The following is a 25,178-nucleotide window of genomic DNA, read 5'->3' as shown; positions in this document are numbered from 1 at the left end:
GGGCAAAAGCTATGGATTGTTAATAAGAGGAAGAGGACTTGTGCTCTGCAAACCTTGCTGTGCTTAGCACATAGGCCGTCACTAGAGGCAGGAGAGAGGACACTGAAAGGTGGTCCGATCGGGGCCTGGCAACTCCTAGCTGCCCTTATTTCTCTATGTTCTCCACTTATTCTCCCAGTCCTCTTCCTTTGTGCATTTTACACCCCATTCCTTCTCTGCACAAAGGAACATTGCTCTTTCAGCTTCAGACTTCTGAAAACCACCAACCCTGAGGAGCTTTTTCTGAAAAATCTGAGTAGATAAAATGGTTTTCAGAAAAGCAAACAAAACAAGAACAACAGAAACTTGGGAATGAAGACAGCCCTCACTCAGCACCTCTGCCCCTTCTTTACACAGGCTCACCTCCTTGATGATGGCTTCACTTGACAGCAGTGGCAATGTTCTGCTGTTAGCAGAGAAGGGACAGATAACCTGGCTGCTTTAAGAGCACAAGATCATCATTGTTTTTTCTTAGACTAAATAACAAAGAATATACTATTCCAAAATTACCAAGAATATGATACTTTACTTTTTCTAACATTTTTCTTTTATACTTTATTATTTTTTTCTTATTTTAAATTGAAGTATAGTTGATATACAATCTTATATTAGTTTCAAATTTACAACACAGTGGTTTACCAGTTACTCACATTATTAAATCCTCACCCCAACTAGTGTTGCTGTCAACATAGAAAGATGTTACAGAATCAGGGTATATTACTTTAAAGAAAATCTTTATAATGTTCATTATATGCATTATTCAAACCACCAAAAATCAGAAGAAAAATCCACATGTCCACTGGGCAATCAAAATGAGATGTAGCCCTACAAAGAAATACTACCAGTAATAAAAGGGAATGAATTGCATACCCATGTAGAACTATGGATGAATGTTTCTACATTGGCTAACAAATTCAAATTCAAAAATACAATGCTAAGTGAAAGAATGAATTCTCACATGAGATAAATTTCTAGAAAAGCATAACTATAGAGACAGAAAGCAGAACAATGGTTGTCCCATTCAAAGATGGAGCAGGAATTTTTCAAGGAAATTTTTTGGGAAACTAACAGCATCTTAAAATTCAACTGTGGTTATGGCTATACAACTATGTGAATTTATTAAAACTTGTCCAGGTGTAAATGTAAAATAAGTGAATTTTATGGCATGGAAAATTTACCTTGATGAAGTTGTTAAAAATATTTTTATCATGAGTGGTTAATGTAAATGATTTTGGTGACGTGAAAGGGTATGCTTATCTACCTGGATAATTCATGCACATGGTGAGTTTTTTTCTTCAGCAACAAGAACTAGAGAGGGAAGCAGGAAAGAAGGCACCTCTCTTGGTTTGAGGGGTTTTAACATGACACCTTCCCAAATCTCTCAGTGACACGTAAGATGGCCTTACCTCATTCAGGATGTCTGAGGCTCGCTTTGCCTTTTCCATTTCTAAGGACCCAAAAGGCACCCAGCCACAACCTTTCATCCAGCTGTTGTAGTCAGCTTTGTATTCAACCTAAAGCCAAGAGAAAGGGTATGTTTCTCTGTTCAGCATCATCCTTATTTGTCAAATCATTAACATTTCATCCACAACAGTGTTTTTTAAGATTTCTGGCCAGCTTCCTTACTCCGTACATGAAGGTTATCTTAAACATTTCCTAGGTAGGAGATTTTAGCAGCCTTTAGGTTTTTGCTATTCTTCTAGTTGGCTTATGTTCCATTTCATCCTTATTTCCAACTGAATGGAAGTATGTGGAACTCTAATTCCAATCAGGACAAATGCTACATTCAAAGCTGTATTTCAAAGAATAAATGAAATTGTTGTATTTAGATAATTCAATATGAGATGTTTGTTTCCTGAAACTCTATGTATTATGTTTCTGTGGTCAAATTAGGACTGAAGGCCATGTTGAAGGTGGATAATTTTGCTCATTTTCTGAGTAGATAAAACTTGATAGTAGTGATTTGTACTAAGTGTTTGCACACATTGCAAACATGTATAATGGTCAGCTTAGGAGTGTTTCTACATTGGCTACCAATGCACTTTAAAATAGTTGCACTTGTTTATTTGCCTACAGAGAGCTGTTATCATTTGGAATTGGTCCAATTTTGGGTACAGGTACTTGATGCTATTATATATAATAATAAAAAATTACTCTTGTTTCTGCCCATGGGTGGTACCTAAAACCTACTTTAGATAAAAATTTCAAATCATTGTTCTCCGTATACGTCTTTTAATTGGAATGAAAAATGAGGAAACCGTTTGATTCTAGCTTTTGAGAGGTTTACAATCTATTTGGGAGGAAGAAACATAGCAAAAGTAAATAAGATAACATATAAAAGACAGTTGTTAGTGTTGGGAATATAAAATTATGTAGCTGCTGTGGAAAATGGTCTGGTGGTTCTTCAAACACTTAAAAGAATTATCACATTATCTAGCAATTCCACTTCTGAGTATATACTCAGGAGAACTGAAAGCAGGGTCTCAAAGATGTTTATTAGAGATATGGTGTCTCAATGTGATAAATACACACAATGGAATACTATTCAGACTCAAAAAGGAAGGAAATCCTGATACATGCTACAACATGGATGAACGCCGAGGATGCTACACTAAATGAAATAAGACAATAACAAAAAGACAAATACTGTCTGATTCCACATATTTGAGGTCTCCAGAGAAGTCCACTCAGAAACAGAAAGTAGAAGGGTGGTTGCCAAGAGCTGAAGAGAGGTGGGTAAATGAGAAGTTGTTTAATAGAAAAAGAGTTTCAATTTTGCAAGATGAAAAAGTTCTGGAGATTGGTTGCACAACAAGGTGAATATAACAATTGCTACTGAACCATTTAAAAATGGTAAAGATGGAAAATTCTTTATGTGTATTTTACCACATTAAAAATTACAGAATTGTTAGGATAAAGTGTTCAATTGTGTAGCTCAAATGAAATTACCTAAAGAAGTTTTGATCTGCAGGGGGAAAAAAAACAGTGACTATTATAAAATATCATAAGATGACATTGATCAAATGATATATCATTTGATGCTATAAAATAATATATTTTAAGATAGCAATCTATGTAAAAAGTTAATGATAATGATGAATCTGATCATTATGTGAATGTTTATGGAGTTTTTACCAAAGCCTGGCACCACGCTAAGTATTTTACATGCATTTAAGTTCTCAAACAATTATTTTATTTTATTCAAATTTTGTAAGGAAGACTCTAAAGTCAGCAAGGTTGATAGCTTTCCCAAAAGGATATAGTGATGGGGTGCATGCTAGACCCAGGCCTCTTCACCTCTGAAAGACACGCTCTTATAAAACCACATGGGTCGTGTTCCTATTACGTACTTGCTACATACAGAAGACAATGCAGACACCTCTGAGAATTGCCAAAAACATCACTCAACTTAAAAATCCTTTTCAGTTTCCACCTTAAAATAGAGGGAATGGAAAAAAAACTGATTACTCACATCACTCTGCAGTGCGTAAGCCTTCTTGGCGAGGTCCACGTTGATGCTATCAGGCGGGTAGCTGTAATCGTGTAAGAGGTGCTTATAATCCACATCACTGGCAATTGCCTGAGATTTCTTAGCTTGAGTGACTTGGAGCATATCAAGAGGTGCTGTGTAGATAGTTTTTGACTTTTCATAGTCTTTACGATATTCACGCTGTGAACAGGAAATGCTCATATATTACCACAAATCATCAATGGATTTCCAGAAAAGCACAGAGATCCCTTGTAAATGATAAATTTGAGTTAGAGACACAGATCTGAACATCTGAATAGCTATTTTCTTCTAAAATTTGTTCATATGTTAAACATCATTGAAACCCCACCCCACCCCCAAAAAGGACAGATATTCTCAAATATCTTTGTAAATCAAAGAGCAACTGTCAGACATTAGGAAGGGTTCGCAGCCCCTGCTTCAGCCAGGTAATTATTTTATTTTAAAATGGGTTTTCAAGAAATACTAGCAAGCATTATTTCTACTACGGTAACCTAACCTTTGAAGAATTTTCCAGCAAAGAAGTATTTTTTTAATTGAAAAAAATCACTTGACAATCATCTCATACTTCTGATTTTATAAATTGACTACTTCATACACAGAGCTGTACCCTTGACTTCTTGGCTTCTCTAAGTGGATAGCACTGATTTTTCAACTTGACTATTCTACTTGTGACTGAGAATCCCAAAGGTTTTTTCATACCACATTTAATTTTGGTAACAATTTGAAAGATACTTCAGGTCACAGCAGTTACAAGAACCCGAAGGAGAAAAGACTGTGCAACTGAGCCATTAAAGTAACCTTGGCCTTTATTACAATGTTCTCATAAACCAAATCTTCTGACTGGGCCTCAGAAGGCCCTTTCATTGGCTGGTTTTCTGGAATGGTTAGACAGGGTGCTAATTAGGTCAAAGTCCCAGCTTCATCAGGTCCGACAGACAGAAAAACTCTGATCCAGTGCCTTTAAGAAAATTCTAAACCCATTATATCCCCCATAATCACAACAGCATTAAGACAGTGACCCAAGCTAGCAAGCATAGGATGTGCCTTATAAACCTTCGAAAGAAATTTCTTTTGCAAATGATCTGATCTCTTTGCTTTTTGGGGAAAGGTAATCTTCCTTTTTTAATTTTGGTGGATAGTCACTTTCACTGAATAAACTTATCCCTTCATTGCAAAATCTAGACTCTGGTTAATGAATGTAAAATATGGAAACTTTCTGATGGTATGCAATAAGACTGAAAAAAAAAAGTTTGTCTTCACTGAAATAAGCTGATAAAGCAATGTTACAACAGCTGTTGGTGTAAGGAAGTATTTTTGAATAAACTGTTTTGACTCTTGTTCATGTTCATACCAGTTCACACATACCTACACATATAAAATGATGTCAGAGATCCAAATGGCTTTAAAAGATTCTTTGTAAAAGCTATGCATACTCTTTATCTGCAGCTTAGCATTTAGTCTGGATATTATGAGAATGACACATCACTGACTGTCTCTTTTGATTGCCAATGTTAATTATCTAACAAGTATTTATGGAACAATTACTATGTGCCTAATGTTCTAATGGGCTCTGTGATAAGATGAAAAATAAAACGTAAAGATACAAGTGCTATTAACAGAGAGCTACATAACCTTTTGGGTTGAGAAGGGATAAGGATTAATGAAACAGTAGGATATGTGTAGCACTGTATATTGACATAATTCACTGTGAAGTTACTAGACAAAATTACTGAATAGGAGGCTTGAAAGTGCTGTATGATTATATAGTAAATGCAAAATGTTTAAGTAGGTATATATAGAGAACACTAAATGAATACAAGGTTAAAATGATACATCCTTTTCTTTAATCATGAAAAGCTAATATGTTGAACATAAACACTGAACATTCTCACCACTCTTGAGGGATTCTCTAAGCATTTCTTAAACAGAGTGTATACTGCAATTTGTAATAGTTGATGTTTTCTTATCTATGGTAAAAGTGTTACCCAAAGGTGATAGATAGTACATACATAAATGTTAGGGAATCCGTAAGTTCCCTGAAATTCAGGTAAGAGGCATGAGAAAAAGCTCATTTATCTAGATGGGTGGTCCAAATCTTTGATGAGATTCTCAGAGGGGCCAATAATCAATAGAACATTTTTTCTTAGACCTACACCATACCACTTACTGAAGTCAATAAAGAACAGTGATAGCTATACTAAGATTTTCACCTGTGACTCATGATTTTCCTTCAAGATAAAAGACACTTTAAAAACCATAATTTTAAAAGTTAGTTTTCAATTAGAAGAAAATATGAAAATAGCTATGATGTTTTCCAGAATTTTTGAGAATTATAATTGATAGACCCTCAAGTATTAACACATACATTTTTCAAAGTGAAATGGACATCAAGTAAAAATCACCAATTTCCCTATTCAAACATTGAGAATTCAAAGAATATGGGAATCTGTCTACTTCTTAATTTCTCCACAGCAGTCTGTTGTGCACCACAGTGAGCCCATGCATCAGCAATCCTTTTACATGCTACTGCCCTTGGGCACATCAAACGGGACATCATCTTGAAAACAAGACAGATTTACAGAGGCACTCACATCGCTCTGGTTTCTGGCCGTCTTCAAGGAGTGCAGCATCTTGGGATCGTCATTAATGCTGAGGGCTCCGATCATTTTCCCTTTGCTTTTCTCATAGTCTTTCTTGTACATCACCTGCAAAGACACCACACGTGCCAGATCCCACCCAACAGGAAACATCCCAGAGGCCCCCGCCCAGGTGCCCGGGCCACACTCACATCGCTAGCGATCCTGCTGTTGGCTTTGGCTGCCAGCAGGGGAATGGCGTCCACTTTGATGTCAAACTTCTTGGCCTTGTCCTTCTCCCAGTCTTGCTTATAAACATTCTGGATGGAAAATTTCAGCAAGGAGTTATAAGAACAACATCTAACACAGAATCATCCAGTAAAAATTTAAAAACAGATTGAAAAAACATTTTATTGATTCATTTCCCTAAGTATTGTACTTACCAATGGTAAAATACCTGTTCGTTTAATTGTCACCCAGCTTCTTTCCCCACACTAAGTAAGCATGACACAGTCTTTCTCATGTTCTATAGCCATCAGGACAGCACAGTACAAAGGGCAATACAGAATGACAGCCACTTGGAGAAGGTGAAGTGTAACATGAACATGAGACACCTTGCAAAATTATAGGGATTAGCAGAGGGGTAATTGAGACGATGGCTCTAAAGGTAACAGAGAGTATGGAATCTTATAGCTAAGAGTCTTAAGGGTATTTAGGCCTTAAAAGGTCCACTATACTCTCTGACATACTTAATAATTGTTTTTTTGGCATAACTCCTAATCTGATCTTTTAAAAATACCCGTAACATCTCCCTCTGCATGCACACAGAAAGGCTTTGGGACTTACATCACTCAGGTTATAAGCGTTGACTCTGTGTTGGATAAATTGTGGAGCATCTGCTGGTACATTGCATTTGAACTTCTCACCTTCATGTTTTGCTTTGTAATTCAGCTGAAAAAAAAAAAGTAGAAGACATCCAAACAGCTCAGGGTCAGAACTTCCTTGAATTTATGTAGGAGAGTATACAGCTGAGTTATTGCCACCCCTTTTACAAAAACGCCTCAGAGAGAGTCGACTCAGACAAAGTACAGCCCAGAGCCCAGAATCTCACTCCCCCTTTCAGCATTTGGTGTTAACCAAACTTTGGGGCTTCATTTTGGAAATGCTTCACAGTGTATGTATGGGAAACTCATGGTCTGATCTAGTCATGTAGGCTGTGCCTCGAGAACATGAACAGTCAAAATGTATGAAATTCTATCATCAGAGCAGTAACAAAAACAATGATAATTAAGAATACATTGCCAGCACAATTAAAAAGATATGCAAATTCTTTTTATATCTTTGTGTGCTATAGCTGCACACAGCACCACACTATTCTGCAGCTTGCCACATTCAAGTAGGTCAGTGACCTTGGTGTTTACACATTCTTTGTTGGGGCACAAAATATTAATATGCCAAGCAAAGTTGTATATGAACTAATATTAATCCTGGGTTATACTGATGACAATGCCTTCTTTACCTATTACACATAAGCCAATTTATGTTACTACAACATGTTTTATAGTAGGACTAAGGGTATATTTTGTTTTCTTGTCTTAAGAAGGATATACTACAGTTAGTCGTGTTAGCTCTTTGCTCCTCGGGGTGCAGCCTACAGATCAGAGCAGTAGTGTCACTTAGGAGCACATCAGAGTCAGAATACAGGGTCCTGGCAGACCTGCTGAATTAGAATCTGGATTTCAACAGAGGCTCTGGGTGATCCACATGACTGTGAATGTTTGGGAAGCACTGCTGCTCTTCCCTGGTCTTGGCACAGCTGGACCATTCTCCTTCAGATCTTCCTTGACCACCCACTCTAAGGTGCCCACCCAGTCACTCTCATGACATCCTATTTTAGTTCTGATCATCACCCTATAGTACATTTCCTACCACTGCCTGATGTCTTTCTTGCTTCTTTGCTCTTTGTCTTTTTGTAAAGTCTTTGTTGGCAAACTCAAGAATGGGCAAATGCTCATCTTAATACCTACCCAAGTGGATGCTTCTGCTGGTGGGGTTTATTTAAGTTGTCAAATGTTTTAGTGTGCATTATTTCGGCATGTAGAGACCCTAATGGGCAAAGTCCCACAAAAAGTTGGTGCTTTATTTAAGAAATATTAGCTATTTTTGTCATTGCATATCACCATTTGTTCTGAGGATACAATTCCCTCTAGTGGCTTCATTTGCACTTTATTAAACAAATATTTAAAAAATGACAATGTTTGGATGATAGATGAGCCCATTTAATGCCTATGTTTCAAATAAGCAAAGTATTCTAGGCCACCCAGTCTTGCATAAGTCAAGGCACTTACATCGCTGAGCTGTTTCGTGTTCCTCTGCGCTTGCAACAGTACAGGTGTATCAGTGACAGGAGTGAATTTGGTCTTGTCTGGATGAACTTTGTAGGTATGCTAGGAGAGAGAATACAGGAAAGATATCAGGTAGTGAAAAGACAACCTTAGTGGATAAAATGAAATGATATTCATAATGCATGTATATTCTTGTACCTAACACATAAAAATTTTTCAGTACAAAATGAAGTTCCTTTATTACCTGAAAACTTGGTTGATAGCTCTCCCTTCCTCTCTCTCCAACTCTTTCTCCTGAGGTTGCCTCGAAAATGGACTCCCAGCTGCCAGCCAGCAAGGACATCAAACTTCCCTCTGCTGACACTCTCCAGAGGCTCTCCTCTCCATGGGACTTGGTATTCAGTCTAAACTGTATCTTGGCTTACGAGCCCTACCCTAGAGTATCGACTCCTCCTTCATCTCCTACCATTTCATCTTGTACTACTGTGCCCCTCTCCAGTACGCTTCGGACACCTCACCCTTTCAATACTCTAAGTGCCAGCTTGTTATTACCTAGGTTCTCCTACCTGCTGCCCTGACTTTGATCTTGACATGGCTGCACATGCCGGCCTTAGCCCTTCTTTGACCACCTAATCTACAGCGCCCTTCCAGTGTCTCTGTCCCACAGTATCCTATTTGCTTCTGTAGCATCATTTGACATTAGTTGTCTTATCATTGCTGAGATATTTCTTGTTTCTGTGCTCTTTGCTTATTGTCTGTCCCCCCCTCCACACTCCTCAAGGGGCACACCACCTTGTGCCCTCTTCTTTCCAGCACCGAGGACAGTGTCTGGGACAACTATCCCTCATGTAATTTGTTGAGTGAATGAACACCTCTCTCTCAGTTGTTCGTGTCCTCCCTTTCCCCTGAAGCCATGTTTATATATGAACACGACCTGGTGGCAGTAAAGATTCATTAAACCTGAAACTATCTGGTCACAAATAGGCTTTTTCACAGTAATTTTTGAGTCTCCCAATTCCACCCAAAAGTCACAATTTTAAATGTAATGTATCTTGTTAACCATTAGATGCTGGCATGTAAGCTCTGCTAAACTTACCACCAGATGGCACCAGAATCCCAAACCCAGTTCCAAGAATTCAGGGCCCATGACTTACATCTTTACACTGGTCCAGCTTCTTGATTGCTTCATATTCCTGTGTTATTGTCTGAGGGAAATAGCATTTCCCTTTGTCTTCTTCATATTCTGCTTTGTAATTTTTCTATAATGAGGAAGAACAAAAATAGATCGTGATTGGTGTTGTCCCCAAACAATGTCACAGAGAAGCCTGAACAATAGTCTTCAAACTTACGTCACTGTTTTGAGCTGAAACTTTCATGCAGTGTGCTTGATATGGGTCCTCAGGGCTGCCTACATAATGTCCCAGCATGTTCTGTACATACCAATCTTTATACCTAGCCTGAGAAAGAAGATGTATGTAACTCACATTGACAGTTATTTGTCAAACAGTAGCAAGCCCTCAAACCCAGAAGAACCGTGGCTATTCGAACCTCACTAAAATTCTTCAGCTCAGTATCCAGCTGGTATTTAGGGGTCTCGCAGTAATTCATGCTCTTTGCCTTTGTCTTCTCATAGTTTTCCTTGTATAATCTCTGTCAGGGGAAAAAGAAAATCAAAGCAATAAGGGAAAAGTACATCTGATGGTATAAAAGCCATTCACATCATTGCTATACTTTAATCAAAAAAATTGCCATTTCTTCACTATTTATTTTCTACAAAGCAAAGCAGCAGATGAACATGGCAGAAGCCCATGCCTTGTATCCTGCACTCTGCTAATAACCACAGGTATGTTTACATTACTTCTCCTAATGTGGCGCAGCAGGATAAATCAGCATACCAAATGCTTAAAGTTCTCGTCTTAAAGTAATTCTTCTCATGCAAATATGTTTGAAGGAAAATGAAAATTCTTAACAGTGCATGATGACTGAGGTAAAGGTATATAAGGTGGAGCTCAGACACTCAGGCGCACGTAGTCCTAGAAAAGCGTTCAGCTCAGCACGTGAGGGGTGCACAGTTACAACAGCTCTGGAAGCTGGCTTTATATCATGAAGGCCTAATAGTTTACTTTAGAGCAATAGCACAGGAAAAGAGGGGTTTTCTATTTATTTCATGCATCAGACATTTCTTCACATTCTAATTCTTCCATATGGAAATCCAAATACATACTCAATAAACACGTGAATATTTATGAATGATAATAGGAGTATTTCTTTTTTACTATTAATTAGAGAAGCAATATTTGTAGTCTTACTGTATCTCTAATAAATACTTTAAACTCTTTAAAATTAGTTCAATATTTTATAAAATCCTTACTATAGCATATTGTGCTTTTGAGGCTATTCCCAGACGAGTTTTCCCTACTTTGTCTATAGCCTGATTTTCTTACTTCTTGACTTTTATTTTTTGTACGTATTTTTGCAAAGGACCTTAAGTCAGGTCACAGCATGGAAGGAATGTTTATAGTATTCTCAGCAGCTATGCATGTTTATACCTGCTGAGCTACTGAGCCCATTTCTAGAAAAAAACAATAAAGCAAATGATAGTCCAGTATACTTAACCCCTAACAGAGGGCATTAGGGAGATTTAGGGAACTTTCACAGTATTCACTGGAGTCTCAGATGCGGACAAACCTAGAAATAAGGAAGCTAGTCACCCTTTATCACTGGGCTTTCACGTGTGACTTGTCATCCTGAGCCAGAGCTTTCATTTAGGCTAACATCCCATCCACGCTTCTATTAAACACTATGCGCAGCCACAGCTGAAAGCAACACAAGGTTTACAGAGGCACTCACATCACTCTGGTTTCTGGCCGTCTTCAAAGAGTGCAGCATCTTGGGATCGTCATTAATGCTGAGGGCTCCGATCATTTTCCCTTTGCTTTTCTCATAGTCTTTCTTGTACATCACCTGCAAAGACACCACATGTGCCAGACTCACCCAACAGGAAACAACCCAGAGACCCCTGCCCAGGTGCCCGGGCCACACTCACATCGCTAGCGATCCTGCTGTTGGCTTTGGCTGCCAGCAGGGGAATGGCGTCCACTTTGATGTCAAACTTCTTGGCCTTGCTCTTCTCCCAGTCTTGCTTATAAACATTCTGGACAGAAAATTTCAGCAAGGAATTGTAAGAACATCTAACACAGATTCATCCAGTAAAAAATAAATGCAGAATGAAAATTTATAATATAGATTTATTTCCCCTATAAATACCATTAATTGCAATGGCAATATATATCTATTCATTTACTTATCATCTGGCTTATTCCCCCAACACCAAATAAGTATGATACAGTCTTTATAATGTTCTATAGACATCAGGATAGCACAGTATAAAGGACAATATAAAATGACAGCCTCTTGGACAAGGTGAAGTGTAAAATTTTCACGAGACATCTTGGAAAATTATAGGGATTAGCAGAGGGGTAATTGAGACAATGGCTCTAAAGGTAACAGAGAGTATGGAATCTTATAGCTAAGAGTCTTAAGAGTATTTAGGCCTTTAAAGGTACACTATAATCTCTAACATTCTTAATAATTGTTTTTTTGGCATAACTTCTAATCTGATCTTTTAAAAATAGCCATAACATCTCCCTCTGCATGCACACAGAAAGGCTTTGGGACTTACATCACTCAGGTTATAAGCGTTGACTCTGTGTTGGATAAATTGTGGAGCATCTGCTGGTACATTGCATTTGAACTTCTCACCTTCATGTTTTGCTTTGTAACTCAGCTGAAAAAAAAAAGTAGAAGACATCCAAACAGCTCAGGATCAGAATTTCCTTGAATTTACGTAGGAGAGTATATAACTGAGTTATTGCCACTTTTAGAAAAATGCCTCAGAGATAGTCGACTCAGACAAAGTACAGTCCAGAGCCCAGAATCTCACCCCCCCTTTTAGCATTTGGTGTTAATCAAACTTTGGGGCCTCATTTTGGAAATGCTTCACAGTGTATGTATGGGAAACTCATAGTCTGATCTAATCATGTAGGCTGTGCCTCGAGAACATGAACAGTCAAAATGTATGAAATTCTATCATCAGAGCAGTAACAAAAACAATGATAATTATGAATACATTGTCAGCACTATTAAAAAGATATGCAAATTCTTACTGAAAATACAAAATATGGTACTTTATTTAACTTTATAAGGTGACATGAGGTGGAAGGAATGGAGCGTAAAGAGGAATGAGGCTGTTGAATTTTGGAGCTGGGAGAAAAAGCACCGATTGAGTATTGTCCGATAAGCACCTTCCAAAACAGAGCCTGTGGTCAGGCGAGGTCAACAGGAAGGGCATATGGTGACTGGGCATATGGTATGGGTACACAGCACCATACTATTCTGCAGCTTGCCACATTCAGGTGGGTCAGTGACCTTGGTGTTTAGACATCCTTTCTGGGCAAAATATTAATATGCCAAGCAAAGTTGTATATGAACTTACATGAATCCTGGGTTATACTGATAACAATGCCTTCTTTATCAATTGCACATAAGGCGATTTGTGCTACTATAACATGTTTTATCATAGGACTAAGGGTATATTTTGTTTTCTTGTCTTGAGAAGGATATGCTACTGTTAGTTATGTTAGCTCTTTGTTGTAGTATAGCCTACAGATCAGAACATTGGCATCACCTAGGAGCTCATCAGAGTTAGAATACGGGGTCCCTGCAGACCTACTGAATTAGAATCTGGATTTCAACAGAGGCACTGGGTGATCCACATGACTGTGAATGTTTGGGAAGCACTGCTGCTCTTCCCTGGTCTTGGCACAGCTGGACCATTCTCCTTCAGATCTTCCTTGACCACCCACTCTAAGGTGCCCACCCAGTCACTCTCATGACATCCTATTTTAGTTCTGATCATCACCCTATAGTACATTTCCTACCACTGCCTGATGTCTTTCTTGCTTCTTTGCTCTTTGTCTTTTTGTAAAGTCTTTGCTGCCAAACTCAAGAATGGGCAAATGATCATCTTATTACCTACCCAAGTGGATGCTTCTGTTGGTGGTGTTTATTTAAGTTGTCAAATGTTTCAGTGTGCATTATTTTGGCATGTAGAGGCCCTAATGGGCAAAGTCCCACAAAAAGTTGGTGCATTTTTGAATATTAGTTATTTTGTCTTTCTCTAACACCATTTTTTCTGAGGGTACAATTCCCTCTAGTGGCTTCATTTGCACTTTATTAAACAAATATTTAAAAAATGACACTGTTTGGATGATAGATGAGCCCATTTAATGCCTATGTTTCAAATAAGCAAAGTATTCTAGGCCACCCAGTCTTGCATAAGTCAAGGCACTTACATCGCTGAGCTGTTTCGTGTTCCTCTGCGCTTGCAACAGTACAGGTGTATCAGTGACAGGAGTGAATTTGGTCTTATCCGGATGAACTTTGTAGGTATGCTAGGAGAGAGAATACAGGAAAGATATCAGGCAATGAAAAGACAACCTTAATGCATGAATGAAATGAAATTCATAATGTATATATATTCTTGTATCTAACACATGAAAAGTTCCAACCCCAAATTGAGTTTATTACCTGAAAATTTAGTGATAGCTCTCCCTTCCCCTCTCTCCAAAATTCTCTCCTGAGGTTGCCTCTAAAATGGTCTCCCAGCTGCTAGCCAGCAAGGACATCAAACTTCCCTCTGCTGACGCTCTCCAGAGGCTCTCCTCTCCAATGGACTTGGTATTCAGTCTAAACTGTATCTTGGCTTATGAGCCCTACCCAAGAGAATCGACCCCTCCTTTATCTACTACCATTTCACTCGTACTACTGTGTGCCTCTCCAGTGCACTTCACTCACCTCATTCTTTCAATTCTTTCAGTGCCAGCTTGTTATTACATTTTCCTTCCGGCTGCCCTGACTTTGATCCTGACATGGCTGCACATGCCGGCCTTAGCCCTTCTTTGACCATCTAATCTACAGCGCCCTTCCAGTGTCTCTGTCCCACAGTATCCTATTTGCTTCTGTAGCATCATTCGACATTAGTTGTCTTATCATTGCTGAGATATTTCTTGTTTCTGTGCTCTTTGCTTATTGTCTGTCCCCCCCTCCACACTCCTCAAGGGGCACACCACCTTGTGCCCTCTTCTTTCCAGCACTGAGGACAGTGTCTGGGACAACTATCCCTCATGTAATTTGTTGAGTGAATGAACACCTCTCTCTCAGTTGTTCGTGTCCTCCCTTTCCCCTGAAGCCATGTTTATATATGAACACGACCTGGTGGCAGTAAAGATTCATTAAACCTGAAACTATCTGGTCACAAATAGGCTTTTTCACAGTAATTTTTGAGTCTCCCAATTCCACCCAAAAGTCACAATTTTAAATGTAATGTATCTTGTTAACCATTAGATGCTGGCATGTAAGCTCTGCTAAACTTACCACCAGATGGCACCAGAATCCCAAACCCAGTTCCAAGAATTCAGGGCCCATGACTTACATCTTTACACTGGTCCAGCTTCTTGATTGCTTCATATTCCTGTGTTATTGTCTGAGGGAAATAGCATTTCCCTTTGTCTTCTTCATATTCTGCTTTGTAATTTTTCTATAATGAGGAAGAACAAAAATAGATCGTGATTGGTGTTGTCCCCAAACAATGTCACAGAGAAGCCTGAACAATAGTCTTCAAACTTACGTCACTGTTTTGAGCTGAAACTTTCATGCAGTGCGCTTGATATGGGTCCTCAGGGCTGCCTACATAATGTCCCAGCATGTTCTGTACATACCAATCTTTATACCTAGCCTGAGAAAGAAGATGTATGTAACTCACATTGACAGTTATTTGTCAAACAGTAGCAAGCCCTCAAACCCAGAGGAACCGTGGCTTTTCGAACCTCACTAAAGTTCTTCAGCTCAGTATCCAGCTGGTATTTAGGGGTCTCGCAGTAATTCATGCTCTTTGCCTTTGTCTTCTCATAGTTTTCCTTGTATAATCTCTGTCAGGGGAAAAAGAAAATCAAAGCAATAAGGGAAAAGTACATCTGATGGTATAAAAGCCATTCACATCATTGCTATACTTTAATCAAAAAAATTGCCATTTCTTCACTATTTATTTTCTACAAAGCAAAGCAGCAGATGAACATGGCAGAAGCCCATGCCTTGTATCCTGCACTCTGCTAATAACCACAGGTATGTTTACATTACTTCTCCTAATGTGGCGCAGCAGGATAAATCAGCACACCAAATGCTTAAAGTTCTCGTCTTAAAGTAATTCTTCTCATGCAAATATGTTTGAAGGAAAATGAAAATTCTTAACAGTTCATGATGACTGAGGTAAAGGTATATAAGGTGGAGCTCAGACACTCAGGCGCACGTAGTCCTAGAAAAGCGTTCAGCTCAGCACATGAGGGGTGCACAGTTACAACAGCTCTGGAAGCTGGCTTTATATCATGAAGGCCTAATAGTTTACTTTAGAGCAATAGCACATGAAAAGAGGGATTTTCTATTTATTTCATGCATCAGATATTTCTTCACATTCTCTGTAATTCTTCTATATGGAAATCCAAATATTTACTCAATAAACACGTGATTATTTATGAATGATACTGAGAAGGGACTATTTTTTTTTGCTATGAATTAGAGAAGCAATATTTGTAGAGTCTTATTGTATCTTTAATAAGTACTTTAAACTCTTTAAAGTGAATTCAATATTTTATAAAATCCTTACAATAGCATACTGTGCTTTTGAGGCTATTTCCTGACTAGTTTTTCCTACTTTGTCTATAGCCTGATTTTCTTACTTCTTGACTTTTATTTTTTGTACATATTTTTGCAAAGGACCTTAAGTCAGGTCACGGCATGGAAGGAATGTTTATAGTATTCTCAGCAGCTATGCATGTTTATACCTGCTGAGCTACTGAGCCCATTTCTAGAAAAAACAATAAAGCAAATGATAGTCCAGTATACTTTCTCCCTAACAAACAGCGGGCATTAGGGAGATTTAGGGAACTTTCACAGTATTCACTGGAGTTCAGATGCAGGGAAACCTAGGAATAAGGAAGCTAGTCACCCTTTATCACTGGGCTTTCACGTGTGACTTATCATCCTGAGCCAGAGCTTTCATTTAGGCTAACATCCCATCCACGCTTCTATTAAACACTATGCGCAGCCACAGCTGAGAGCAACACAAGGTTTACAGAGGCACTCACATCACTCTGGTTTCTGGCCGTCTTCAAAGAGTGCAGCATCTTGGGATCGTCATTAATGCTGAGGGCTCCGATCATTTTCCCTTTGCTTTTCTCATAGTCTTTCTTGTACATCACCTGCAAAGACACCACATGTGCCAGACTCACCCAACAGGAAACAACCCAGAGACCCCTGCCCAGGTGCCCGGGCCACACTCACATCGCTAGCGATCCTGCTGTTGGCTTTGGCTGCCAGCAGGGGAATGGCGTCCACTTTGATGTCAAACTTCTTGGCTTTGTCCTTCTCCCAGTCTTGCTTATAAACATTCTGGATGGAAAATTTTAACAAAGAAATTGGCAAAAACGATATAAATATTATCACGTTTTAAATACTATAGAGTAACTCCATACCTTTTCTTAATACAAAACACACTGACTATTTTCATTGATAAGAAATCATGCGTATTTAAATCCCAAACTAAGGCTTCTAAATTTCTAAGAGCGAGCTTCTCTACTCTCCAGTAGAATTTTTCATTAAAGTAACTGCATTGTAGTTATCATACTAACATTTGATTTCCAACACTGAACATGTTTGGAGTGGCACAAATATTTTATAGTTTATTTTTTATGATCCAAAGGAGTCACTTCATTTGATCTCTAAGTCCTCTGCAAAGGTTAGTTCATGGATCATTACAGTATTCAGTGGTCCTGTATAATCTTTGCACTTATAAAACTTTTGAAGAAGTTGAGACCCCCCTTCCCAATGATAATTTGTCTTTCCTTTATCATTGAACCTGGAAATGAAAGAGAGTGGATACTTCACCTGTTTTTGAATAGCCTATATCCTTGTTAGTACAAGTTCTCTACATATGGAAATACATATCATTGGTGTGAAATATGGACACTGTAAGTAAAAAGTAAATTGAAATTGCATCTTAAAAAATTCAGGTCCTGAAAGAAAATTGATTATATTTTAATATAAATGAATATATGACTAAAAGATCTAACACTGTGATTTGCAATTTTGCAATTAAATATACATGAGCGGTGACATTTTGAGGGTTGGTTAAAATGTATTAAGATTGTCTAATTGTATGAAGCTACTTACAAGACTGCTACACACATTTTATAAGGTGAATTCAAAGACACATGGGTAGAGGCATAGGAGCATGATGCAAATGTTAGATGTTCTTCCCATCTCTAACACGGAAATGTTTATTCAGTGAAGCAATTCAAAAATAAAAGCACAGGTTGTCAGCATATCATATGGTATAGTGGGTGAGGAACTTACATCACTCAGGTTATACGCGTTGACTCTGTGCTGGATGAAGGCAGGGGTATCTGGAGGTATGTGGCACTTGAATTTTTCATTTTCATGTTTTGCTTTGTAATTGAGCTGAGAGAGAGAAGGATTGTGGGGAAAGGGAAGGGAGAGAGTGAGCCCATTTGTCCTGAAGAAGAATTGTTCCAAATGCAAAAAAATTCTTGTGTGGAAGGTTTCATAAAATAAAGTGTTAAATACAATTTGTTAGATGACAACTGACAAAGTTGTTAAGATCAAAAGAGAAAGCCAGAGCTAGGGTAGGCGACCCTGCATTGTTGACGACCTGTGCGCTGGACGGGGGAGAGCTGTCACCACACCTGTCGCAGTGGTGGGGCCCTAATGAAGGAGGTGGCTCTTTCATGAATATGCCGCCTTTCCCAGGCATATCACAATCGGCCCTGTAGATGCTGAGGAAACGGGGCTTTCTTCCTTTTCACTGTCAATGCTCACTTTCTGGAGATCCTTTTCTAACAAACCCTATTATGTCCCCTTACATACATTATGGTGTGTTGATATTCGAACTGAAGCACCCATTTGGCCATAAATCTGCAGAGGTTACTTTTATTGTTTTTTGTTTTGTTTTGTTTTTTAGTTCAACATGAGCTTGGAAATTTATACTTAAAATTCATATGAAAACAACTTCTCTCAAAGACTCCATTTCCCAAAAAACGATTGAGGGACAGAAACCCCATGTGTTGAATACCTCCGGTGGGCCAGGGTGTGTACTATACACGTATCTACTTTCACTTAACCTTCAAAATAACCACAAATTATAGAAGGGAAATATGAGGCAAAGAGCAGTTAAATAATCTGCATGGGCTTCCAGGTCATAGATGACAGAGCTGAAATCCGATCCAGTTTTGTCTCACTCAAGAACTCATGTTCTCTCCAGTACATCGATCTACATTAGCTTCCCTTATAGAGCCATTTTATTATACTTTTTATCCGTCCAAGAAGATCAAAGGCAGCTAAATAGGGAAATATTTTAGGTGATTACAAATATATACAAGTTAAACTTGCTAAAACTTACAGAGCCTTTTTTGTAAACGTGACAAGTTTATGTATAGTTATATGCTATCCCTCGGAACAGGATTTCCTGGATATTTAAGAGAAACTTACATCGCTCAGTTGCTTGGAATTGACTTGGGCCTGCACCAGAACAGGAGAGTCAGTAACTTGAGTGAATTTTGTCTTATCTGGATGGACTTTGTAGGCATGCTGTGGAGGAAGAGGGGACTCGGTTTTTGCAGGATCACTTAACCACACCCAAGACGGCCTGTATGTCAAACAAGCAGAACCCCAAGCCCCCAAAGGGAAAAAAAAAACAAACTTGTAGTCAATAAAACATTTTTTTTCTAATCAGTTTGCAGTCTCCTAGAGAGATGCTCTTACATCTATATACAAGAAACGTGCCTGTATCTTCGGATTACCAATAACTCTTCTTTGGGAAAATGAGTTAGAATTAGCTCTTGAAATGTACAAATGACAACAAGGGAAAATAGTATGTCTATAAATGTTGTATAAAATAAATCTGGTTTTTCACAATTTCCTTGCCTGCATTTACTTATGAATGTGTCAAGATTTTAAACATCTCTTGACCACTAGAGGCTACGGTGGGAGTAACATTCAAAATCCATACCACAGACTTACGTCTTTGCACTTATCTAGTTTCTTCATGGCTTCATATTCTTGAGTTATGGTCTGGGGGAAGAAGCCTCTGCCTCTGTCCTCTTCATATTCTGCTTTGTAGTTTTTCTGTGAAGAAAATTAATCAGGCATTAGGAGGCAACCATTTTATTCATGCCACAGAAATGTGTAATTTGGAAAGTTAAACAATTGTCTTAGAACTTACGTCACTGTTTTGAGCTGCAATTTTCATGCAGTGTGCATGATATGGATCCTCAGGGCTGCCTACGTAATGTCCCAAAATATCCTTTACATAGGCATCTTTGTATTTAGTCTGAAAGACAAGACACATTTCAGTTATTTACGAGGGAAATGATGTTTCTTTTCTCTAACAGAGAGGTGAGCGCAGGATTGCTTACATCACTAGTGAAGTTCTGCAGAACTGTATCAAGCTGAAATTTGGGGGTCTCGCAGTAATTTATGCTCTTTGCCTTTGTCTTTTCATAGTTTTCCTTGTACAGTTTCTGTCGAAGAACAAAAATCAGTTAAATAGATTCCTGTCTCTCCCCACGCTGATTATAAATAACAGTCATACGAAAAAAGTGATTATCTGTCGAATGTCTTAAAAGCTGACACCCAAATGCTGGAGTGTCATGAATGATAAGCCTTTTCTATGAGCAATTATTGTGAGCCTAAGTGTTCACCATTCACTAAGAAAAATTAAGAACTCCATATGTTGCCTCAGACCAAGCCCTCAGTCACAGAGATTCTTGGTATGTCCCGCTCCATCTCCCAAATCCCATGCTCTTCCTTCGCTAGTTGTGCCACATGAAACAGGGATATGCTGAGCAACAGTGAATTTTTTGCTATCTTTTTTTAAACAACCCTCATGACAAAGTTTAGTATACATTGAGAAATACACACTCTCTTTTCCTTCTTCTAGCAAGGAAAAAAATCCCTTAGTACACCTTAAAAATCAGGTATATACAGGAACTCAAATCATGAATCTACTACCTCTTCTTCTCTGATAGAATTTATCTTCAGCTCTGACAATAACCACAAACAATTATCGAATTTTAAAATGCACAACTGGTTAAGCGATCAGTCATTTTGCATGTGGGGTAAATGGTACTATTTGTTTCTGATATTTTTGTCTTGCTGTCTTTATCAACAAAGTATGATTTGAACCTGGGCTTTTGCATGTTAGATAAAGATGACCTTCACTGGGGAAACAAGAGACAAGTTTTGCACTGATTTCCCAGCAGAGCCGTTTGAACAGACCCACTGACCCCCTCTCACCTGCCTCCCCACCCACACTCTTCAGTCACATGTACACATTTCTATGATGCTGACTTAATTCAGGGACAAAGAAATGATAACTAACCCACACTGAGAGCCACATACAATCCTCAAACACTGAGAAAACTTGATACAATGTAACCATAAGAGAAAAAAAACTCAACTGACCACATACTTGGTCTCTGTTTATATAATCAAATTGGTCTTGGGCTGTTAGTCTTTTCATGAGAGGTCCAATTTCCACTTATCTGATCTATTTTAAATCAAATGGATTAGTCAGGCTCTTTAACAATTCCACAAATAGAAATTCCTGTGAAGACCTAGGGAGCCACCTTTTAAACCCGGCTGTCAAAAAATGATGGTTTCTAGGGCCAAGATGGGAGGAGGAAATGGTGGAGGTGGGGAAAGAAGTTGTGAAGTCCGGACATTTTTATTCTCCTGCAGCCAACAGCCCAAAGAACACAAGGGCGGCGTTCAAAAGCAGCTTCCTCTCCCCGCATGGCCCCTTTCAAAATTTCCCTCTGTCTCTGTGAAAATCACAGTGCATCTCCCACAAGTACTCTTTGCCCATACAGAAGCACAAGCACCCGGAACTTAAGCAAATGATTTTCCTGCCCATTGAACTAAATCCACAAGCCCCAAACTGACACACACCCTCCTCAGGGGCACTCACATCTTCCCCTGTGGTTAAACAGGCCCAGGGAAACTGCTACACCACAACCTTAAAATATTTGCAAAGTTACACTTGCATTTTGTCATTATAGAAGGAAGAGAAATTTCATCTCTCCTGCAGCTAAGGTTAAAAAAACACTTTTTGACAAGAATATACTTACATCACTCAAGACCTCTCCTGCCGCCTTCAGCTGCCTGAGCAGCGGGTTCTCTGAAGCAGGAAGCACATTATAATCTGCTTTTCCCTTTTTCTTTTCATAGTCTTCTTTGTATTTTACCTGTAGGAGTGAAATAAAGAGATAAAGTAACTCTCCAGGTCAATTTTGCTCTCATCTCTATAATGGGTTTTATGGCACGGTTGCACAAATCAGTGTTCTCTTTAGAAAAATGGCAGCTTGACATTTTATAAACAAAACATTCATAGTAACTCATAACAGCAGCAGAAAAACTACATAAATTCACAGGGTATCTTTTCTTCCCATTCATTTATTCATTCAAAAATATCCACAGGGTATGCCTGCCTCTGGGACAGATAGATACAAGGACCACATGAGCCCTGCCCTCAAAGAGAGAGAGACACAGACATAAATAATGGGAGAGAGAAAGACCACAAATAATGACAGCACATCATGTCCCAGACATCTGCTGCTCCAGAACCCTCATTTGGCTCTTACCTCCAACTGCCTACCTGCCAACACATGTTTAAAGAAAGGAAGCTGCAAGCATCAACCATCTACCCTTTTATGCCTCGTCTGTGACTGTGTGTATGAGAACATGTGTATTTAATGTACACGCAGGAGGAAGAGGAAGGGGCTGGGGCTGGGCCAATGGTGGCGACCTCACCTTTTCCTTCTGCACTTCTCACCCTGTCCTTAACACCAGCTATAGCAGCGGCTTTCAGTGAGGGCCCTAAGGCCCCTGCTAGGAGTGTGTCCAAGGGGAGGAGAACAAGAAACTGATCCTAGGTCTGACTGTGACCCCGTACCAGCCGTTTACATTTAGGCAAAATAACCATAGAAGATAGACATCTTCAAAGAATCCTAGATAATCTGCCAACACTTAAGAACCTCAGAAAACAAACACCATCAGCTTGGTCTCCAAAGGCAGGAGATACACAACTGAAACACAACCCACAGGGAGGACTCGTAAGGGATGCTCTGCAGGAATGGAAGACATAACCTCTCTATCTCACAGAACTATGTGTTTCCTTGAAAAATGAAGACAACCAGGAAGGAAATTCCACAAACCCAGCCATCCCTCCACCTGCTTCTGGTGTATGTGTGCAGCCCCCTCTCCTCTCCTGTTTATGGATGAACCGTGAGCACTTGTGGCAAAGCTGTGTCCCGTCTCAGGCGGCAGATCTTTCCCCTCTCACCTGCTCAAGGACATCACTCCAGCCGCTTCCCCTTCCCCCTCGTTTCCATTTTCCCTCTACATGGGAATGTTTCCTTCTGCATAGAAACATGATGTTTCTGTCTCCCGTCTTTAAAAACAAATACCCTTGGGGGGCATGGGGAAGGCAGCATAGCACAGAGAAGACAAGGAGGGACTCTATAGCATCTTACTACGCTGATGGACAGTGACTGTAATGGGGTATGTGGGGGGGACTGGATAATGGAGGGAGTCTAGTAACCACATGTTGCTCCTGTTAAGTGTATATTAATGATACCAAAAGAAAAAAAAGAAAAAAAAAGAAAGAAAGATCTCATCCCAGGAAAAAAACAAATCTCCTCTTCGCCCACTCATTACTCAGCTACTACCCATTTTCTTCTTTTCTTTTCAGGAAAATACTTTGGAACAGTCGAGTATACTCATGTTCTTCAGTTTCTCTCCTCTTATTCGCTCATGAACTCTCTCTAAGAAGACTCAGCCAAACCGTGCTTGTTCCGTCCACCACCGCGCGCCGATAGGCCGAGTTCAGGAGCCTTCACACGGGTGACTGCTCCCTTCTCCCTGCACTTGCTTCCCGAAACACCACTGTCTCCTGACTTTGCTCCTGCTTCATCTCACTGATGTCTTCACCTGGAAGCACTCTGGAGTTGAGTCTGTAGCATTTTCCATCTATATTCGCTGCCTTGATGGCCTCCAGTCATCTAGTACCATCTACTATCCACATGCTGATGACCCCCAAGTTAGCACGACCTTCCCAGAGAGCTCCCCTGAAAACCCAGACTCATATAGTTTACTACCCACTTGACATTTCCACTTGGATGCCTAAAACGCATCTCAAATCTTACATGTCTGAGGCTGAAGGCATGTGTCTCCTCCAAAAAAATTATTTGCTCCTTCCACAGTCTTCCCTATCTTGACAAAGGGAAACCCCATTGTCTAGATGGTTGGACCAAAACTTTTCTCTCATACCCTACATAGAACCCATCAGCAAATCAAGTCAGCTCTACTTTCAAAATAATTCTCATCACCTGTCCTGCTTGCTACCCTACTGGTCCAAAATGTCACTTGCTCCTGGATACTGAAAAGGTCTCCTAAGGGATGTGACTTTCCTGCTTTCACTCCTCCAGCAGAGTCAAGGCCAGGGTTAGAATCAAGTCTAACTGGCTTTGAAGTTTATGCTCCTTCCAGTGCCCGACCTGCTTTAGAATGCCAAGGAGTCTGACTGTTTACCAGTGACTCTACAGAGTATATGAGCATGTCCATGGATTCATGTATCTAGTCTGTGGCTAGATTCTCACCAGTTACAGGAAAATGAGAAAAATAAGGGTACTGGAGAGTGTCTGTGTGTCCACATTCATATAAGTCTACCAAATGTCCTTCCTTGAGGGATCCTTCTGTCTGAGAATACAGCTTTTCGACCTCTGGATATCAAAATGTCTTCAAGAAATATTGAAGATGACAGCTGAGTGTGGTTAATGCTCATATATGGCACATTATTTTTAGATTTGGCAGCCCTATTATAATCCCAAAGTACTTTATTTTTGTTGTTTCCCCAAGAATCCTCTTTTTCTTCATTATATACAAAAGCAAGAGTTATAGGAAATTCACCCTCACTAGGATCATCCAGACAAGTGACAGCATTTCTCATACCTTGCTAGCTGCCAGCCCAGCTTGTTTATTCACTTTGTACTCTGGGGTTTCAGTCTGCATGAAGTAGATCTGGTCTTTCATATTCTCAAAGTCTTCCTGGTATTTCCTCTGTAAGACATTAAACATACTGGAGAGCTGCTGCGGAGACAAACTACGCAAGAGGCATACATGGAGGGCAGAGGACATTTGGAGAAGTCACCAAAGCTTGGCTTAAGCAGGTCAGATTACAGTGATAAAATGTGGTGCCATCACAAAAATGATTAGCGACTTAACAGATTTGGAGCAATTCTATTAGGCTGGAAGACAACTCCAAGAAAGAGCTCTTGAAGGATAGGGGCAGGGAACTTAAGCGAAAAGAAAAAGAGGACTTAATGTTTCCCATGAGGAAAATCAGGGAAGAAGCTGGCCAGTTTCATAAATGTACTGTTTGGGTTCCCCAGGCAAAGAATAAACTTAAAAGGGCCCCTTTAACCTGTACTCACTTTGAAACTATTTTGTTCCTATGAAAACTGAGGCAAGAATAATGGAATCTGATCCAAACAATATTCCTCAAAAGGAAGGATTGTG

General features: G+C 39.4%; 1 protein-coding gene across 30 annotated transcripts in view; it reads right to left on the bottom strand.

Annotated features, from left to right (window-relative positions):
- NEB (nebulin) overlaps positions 1 to 25,178 on the bottom strand; it is a 200,297-nt gene that overhangs the window by 153,672 nt on the left and 21,447 nt on the right. For 29 of the 30 annotated variants that reach the window (XM_057505612.1, XM_057505584.1, XM_057505595.1 and 26 more), the window contains 25 exons: positions 24,612 to 24,719; positions 21,731 to 21,847; positions 20,018 to 20,122; positions 19,825 to 19,932; positions 19,623 to 19,727; positions 19,092 to 19,190; positions 17,940 to 18,044; positions 16,869 to 16,976; positions 16,673 to 16,786; positions 15,359 to 15,460; positions 15,160 to 15,267; positions 14,965 to 15,069; positions 13,826 to 13,924; positions 12,154 to 12,258; positions 11,518 to 11,625; positions 11,322 to 11,435; positions 10,020 to 10,121; positions 9,821 to 9,928; positions 9,626 to 9,730; positions 8,475 to 8,573; positions 6,973 to 7,077; positions 6,339 to 6,446; positions 6,142 to 6,255; positions 3,512 to 3,709; positions 1,446 to 1,553 (listed from right to left, as the gene is read on the bottom strand). In XM_057505612.1, the coding sequence (XP_057361595.1) occupies positions 1,446 to 1,553; positions 3,512 to 3,709; positions 6,142 to 6,255; positions 6,339 to 6,446; positions 6,973 to 7,077; positions 8,475 to 8,573; positions 9,626 to 9,730; positions 9,821 to 9,928; positions 10,020 to 10,121; positions 11,322 to 11,435; positions 11,518 to 11,625; positions 12,154 to 12,258; positions 13,826 to 13,924; positions 14,965 to 15,069; positions 15,160 to 15,267; positions 15,359 to 15,460; positions 16,673 to 16,786; positions 16,869 to 16,976; positions 17,940 to 18,044; positions 19,092 to 19,190; positions 19,623 to 19,727; positions 19,825 to 19,932; positions 20,018 to 20,122; positions 21,731 to 21,847; positions 24,612 to 24,719 (2,757 nt within the window). The remainder of the gene's footprint in view (positions 1 to 1,445; positions 1,554 to 3,511; positions 3,710 to 6,141; positions 6,256 to 6,338; positions 6,447 to 6,972; positions 7,078 to 8,474; positions 8,574 to 9,625; positions 9,731 to 9,820; positions 9,929 to 10,019; positions 10,122 to 11,321; positions 11,436 to 11,517; positions 11,626 to 12,153; positions 12,259 to 13,825; positions 13,925 to 14,964; positions 15,070 to 15,159; positions 15,268 to 15,358; positions 15,461 to 16,672; positions 16,787 to 16,868; positions 16,977 to 17,939; positions 18,045 to 19,091; positions 19,191 to 19,622; positions 19,728 to 19,824; positions 19,933 to 20,017; positions 20,123 to 21,730; positions 21,848 to 24,611; positions 24,720 to 25,178) is intronic. The other variant, XM_057505610.1, reaches the window with a different exon arrangement.

This window comes from Manis pentadactyla, chromosome 8 (genome assembly GCF_030020395.1).
Source record: "Manis pentadactyla isolate mManPen7 chromosome 8, mManPen7.hap1, whole genome shotgun sequence".
In the NCBI taxonomy this organism is placed as follows: domain Eukaryota; kingdom Metazoa; phylum Chordata; class Mammalia; order Pholidota; family Manidae; genus Manis; species Manis pentadactyla.
The sequence above is the reverse complement of the archived record's forward strand: the minus strand, read 5'-3'. Positions and strand labels throughout refer to the sequence as shown.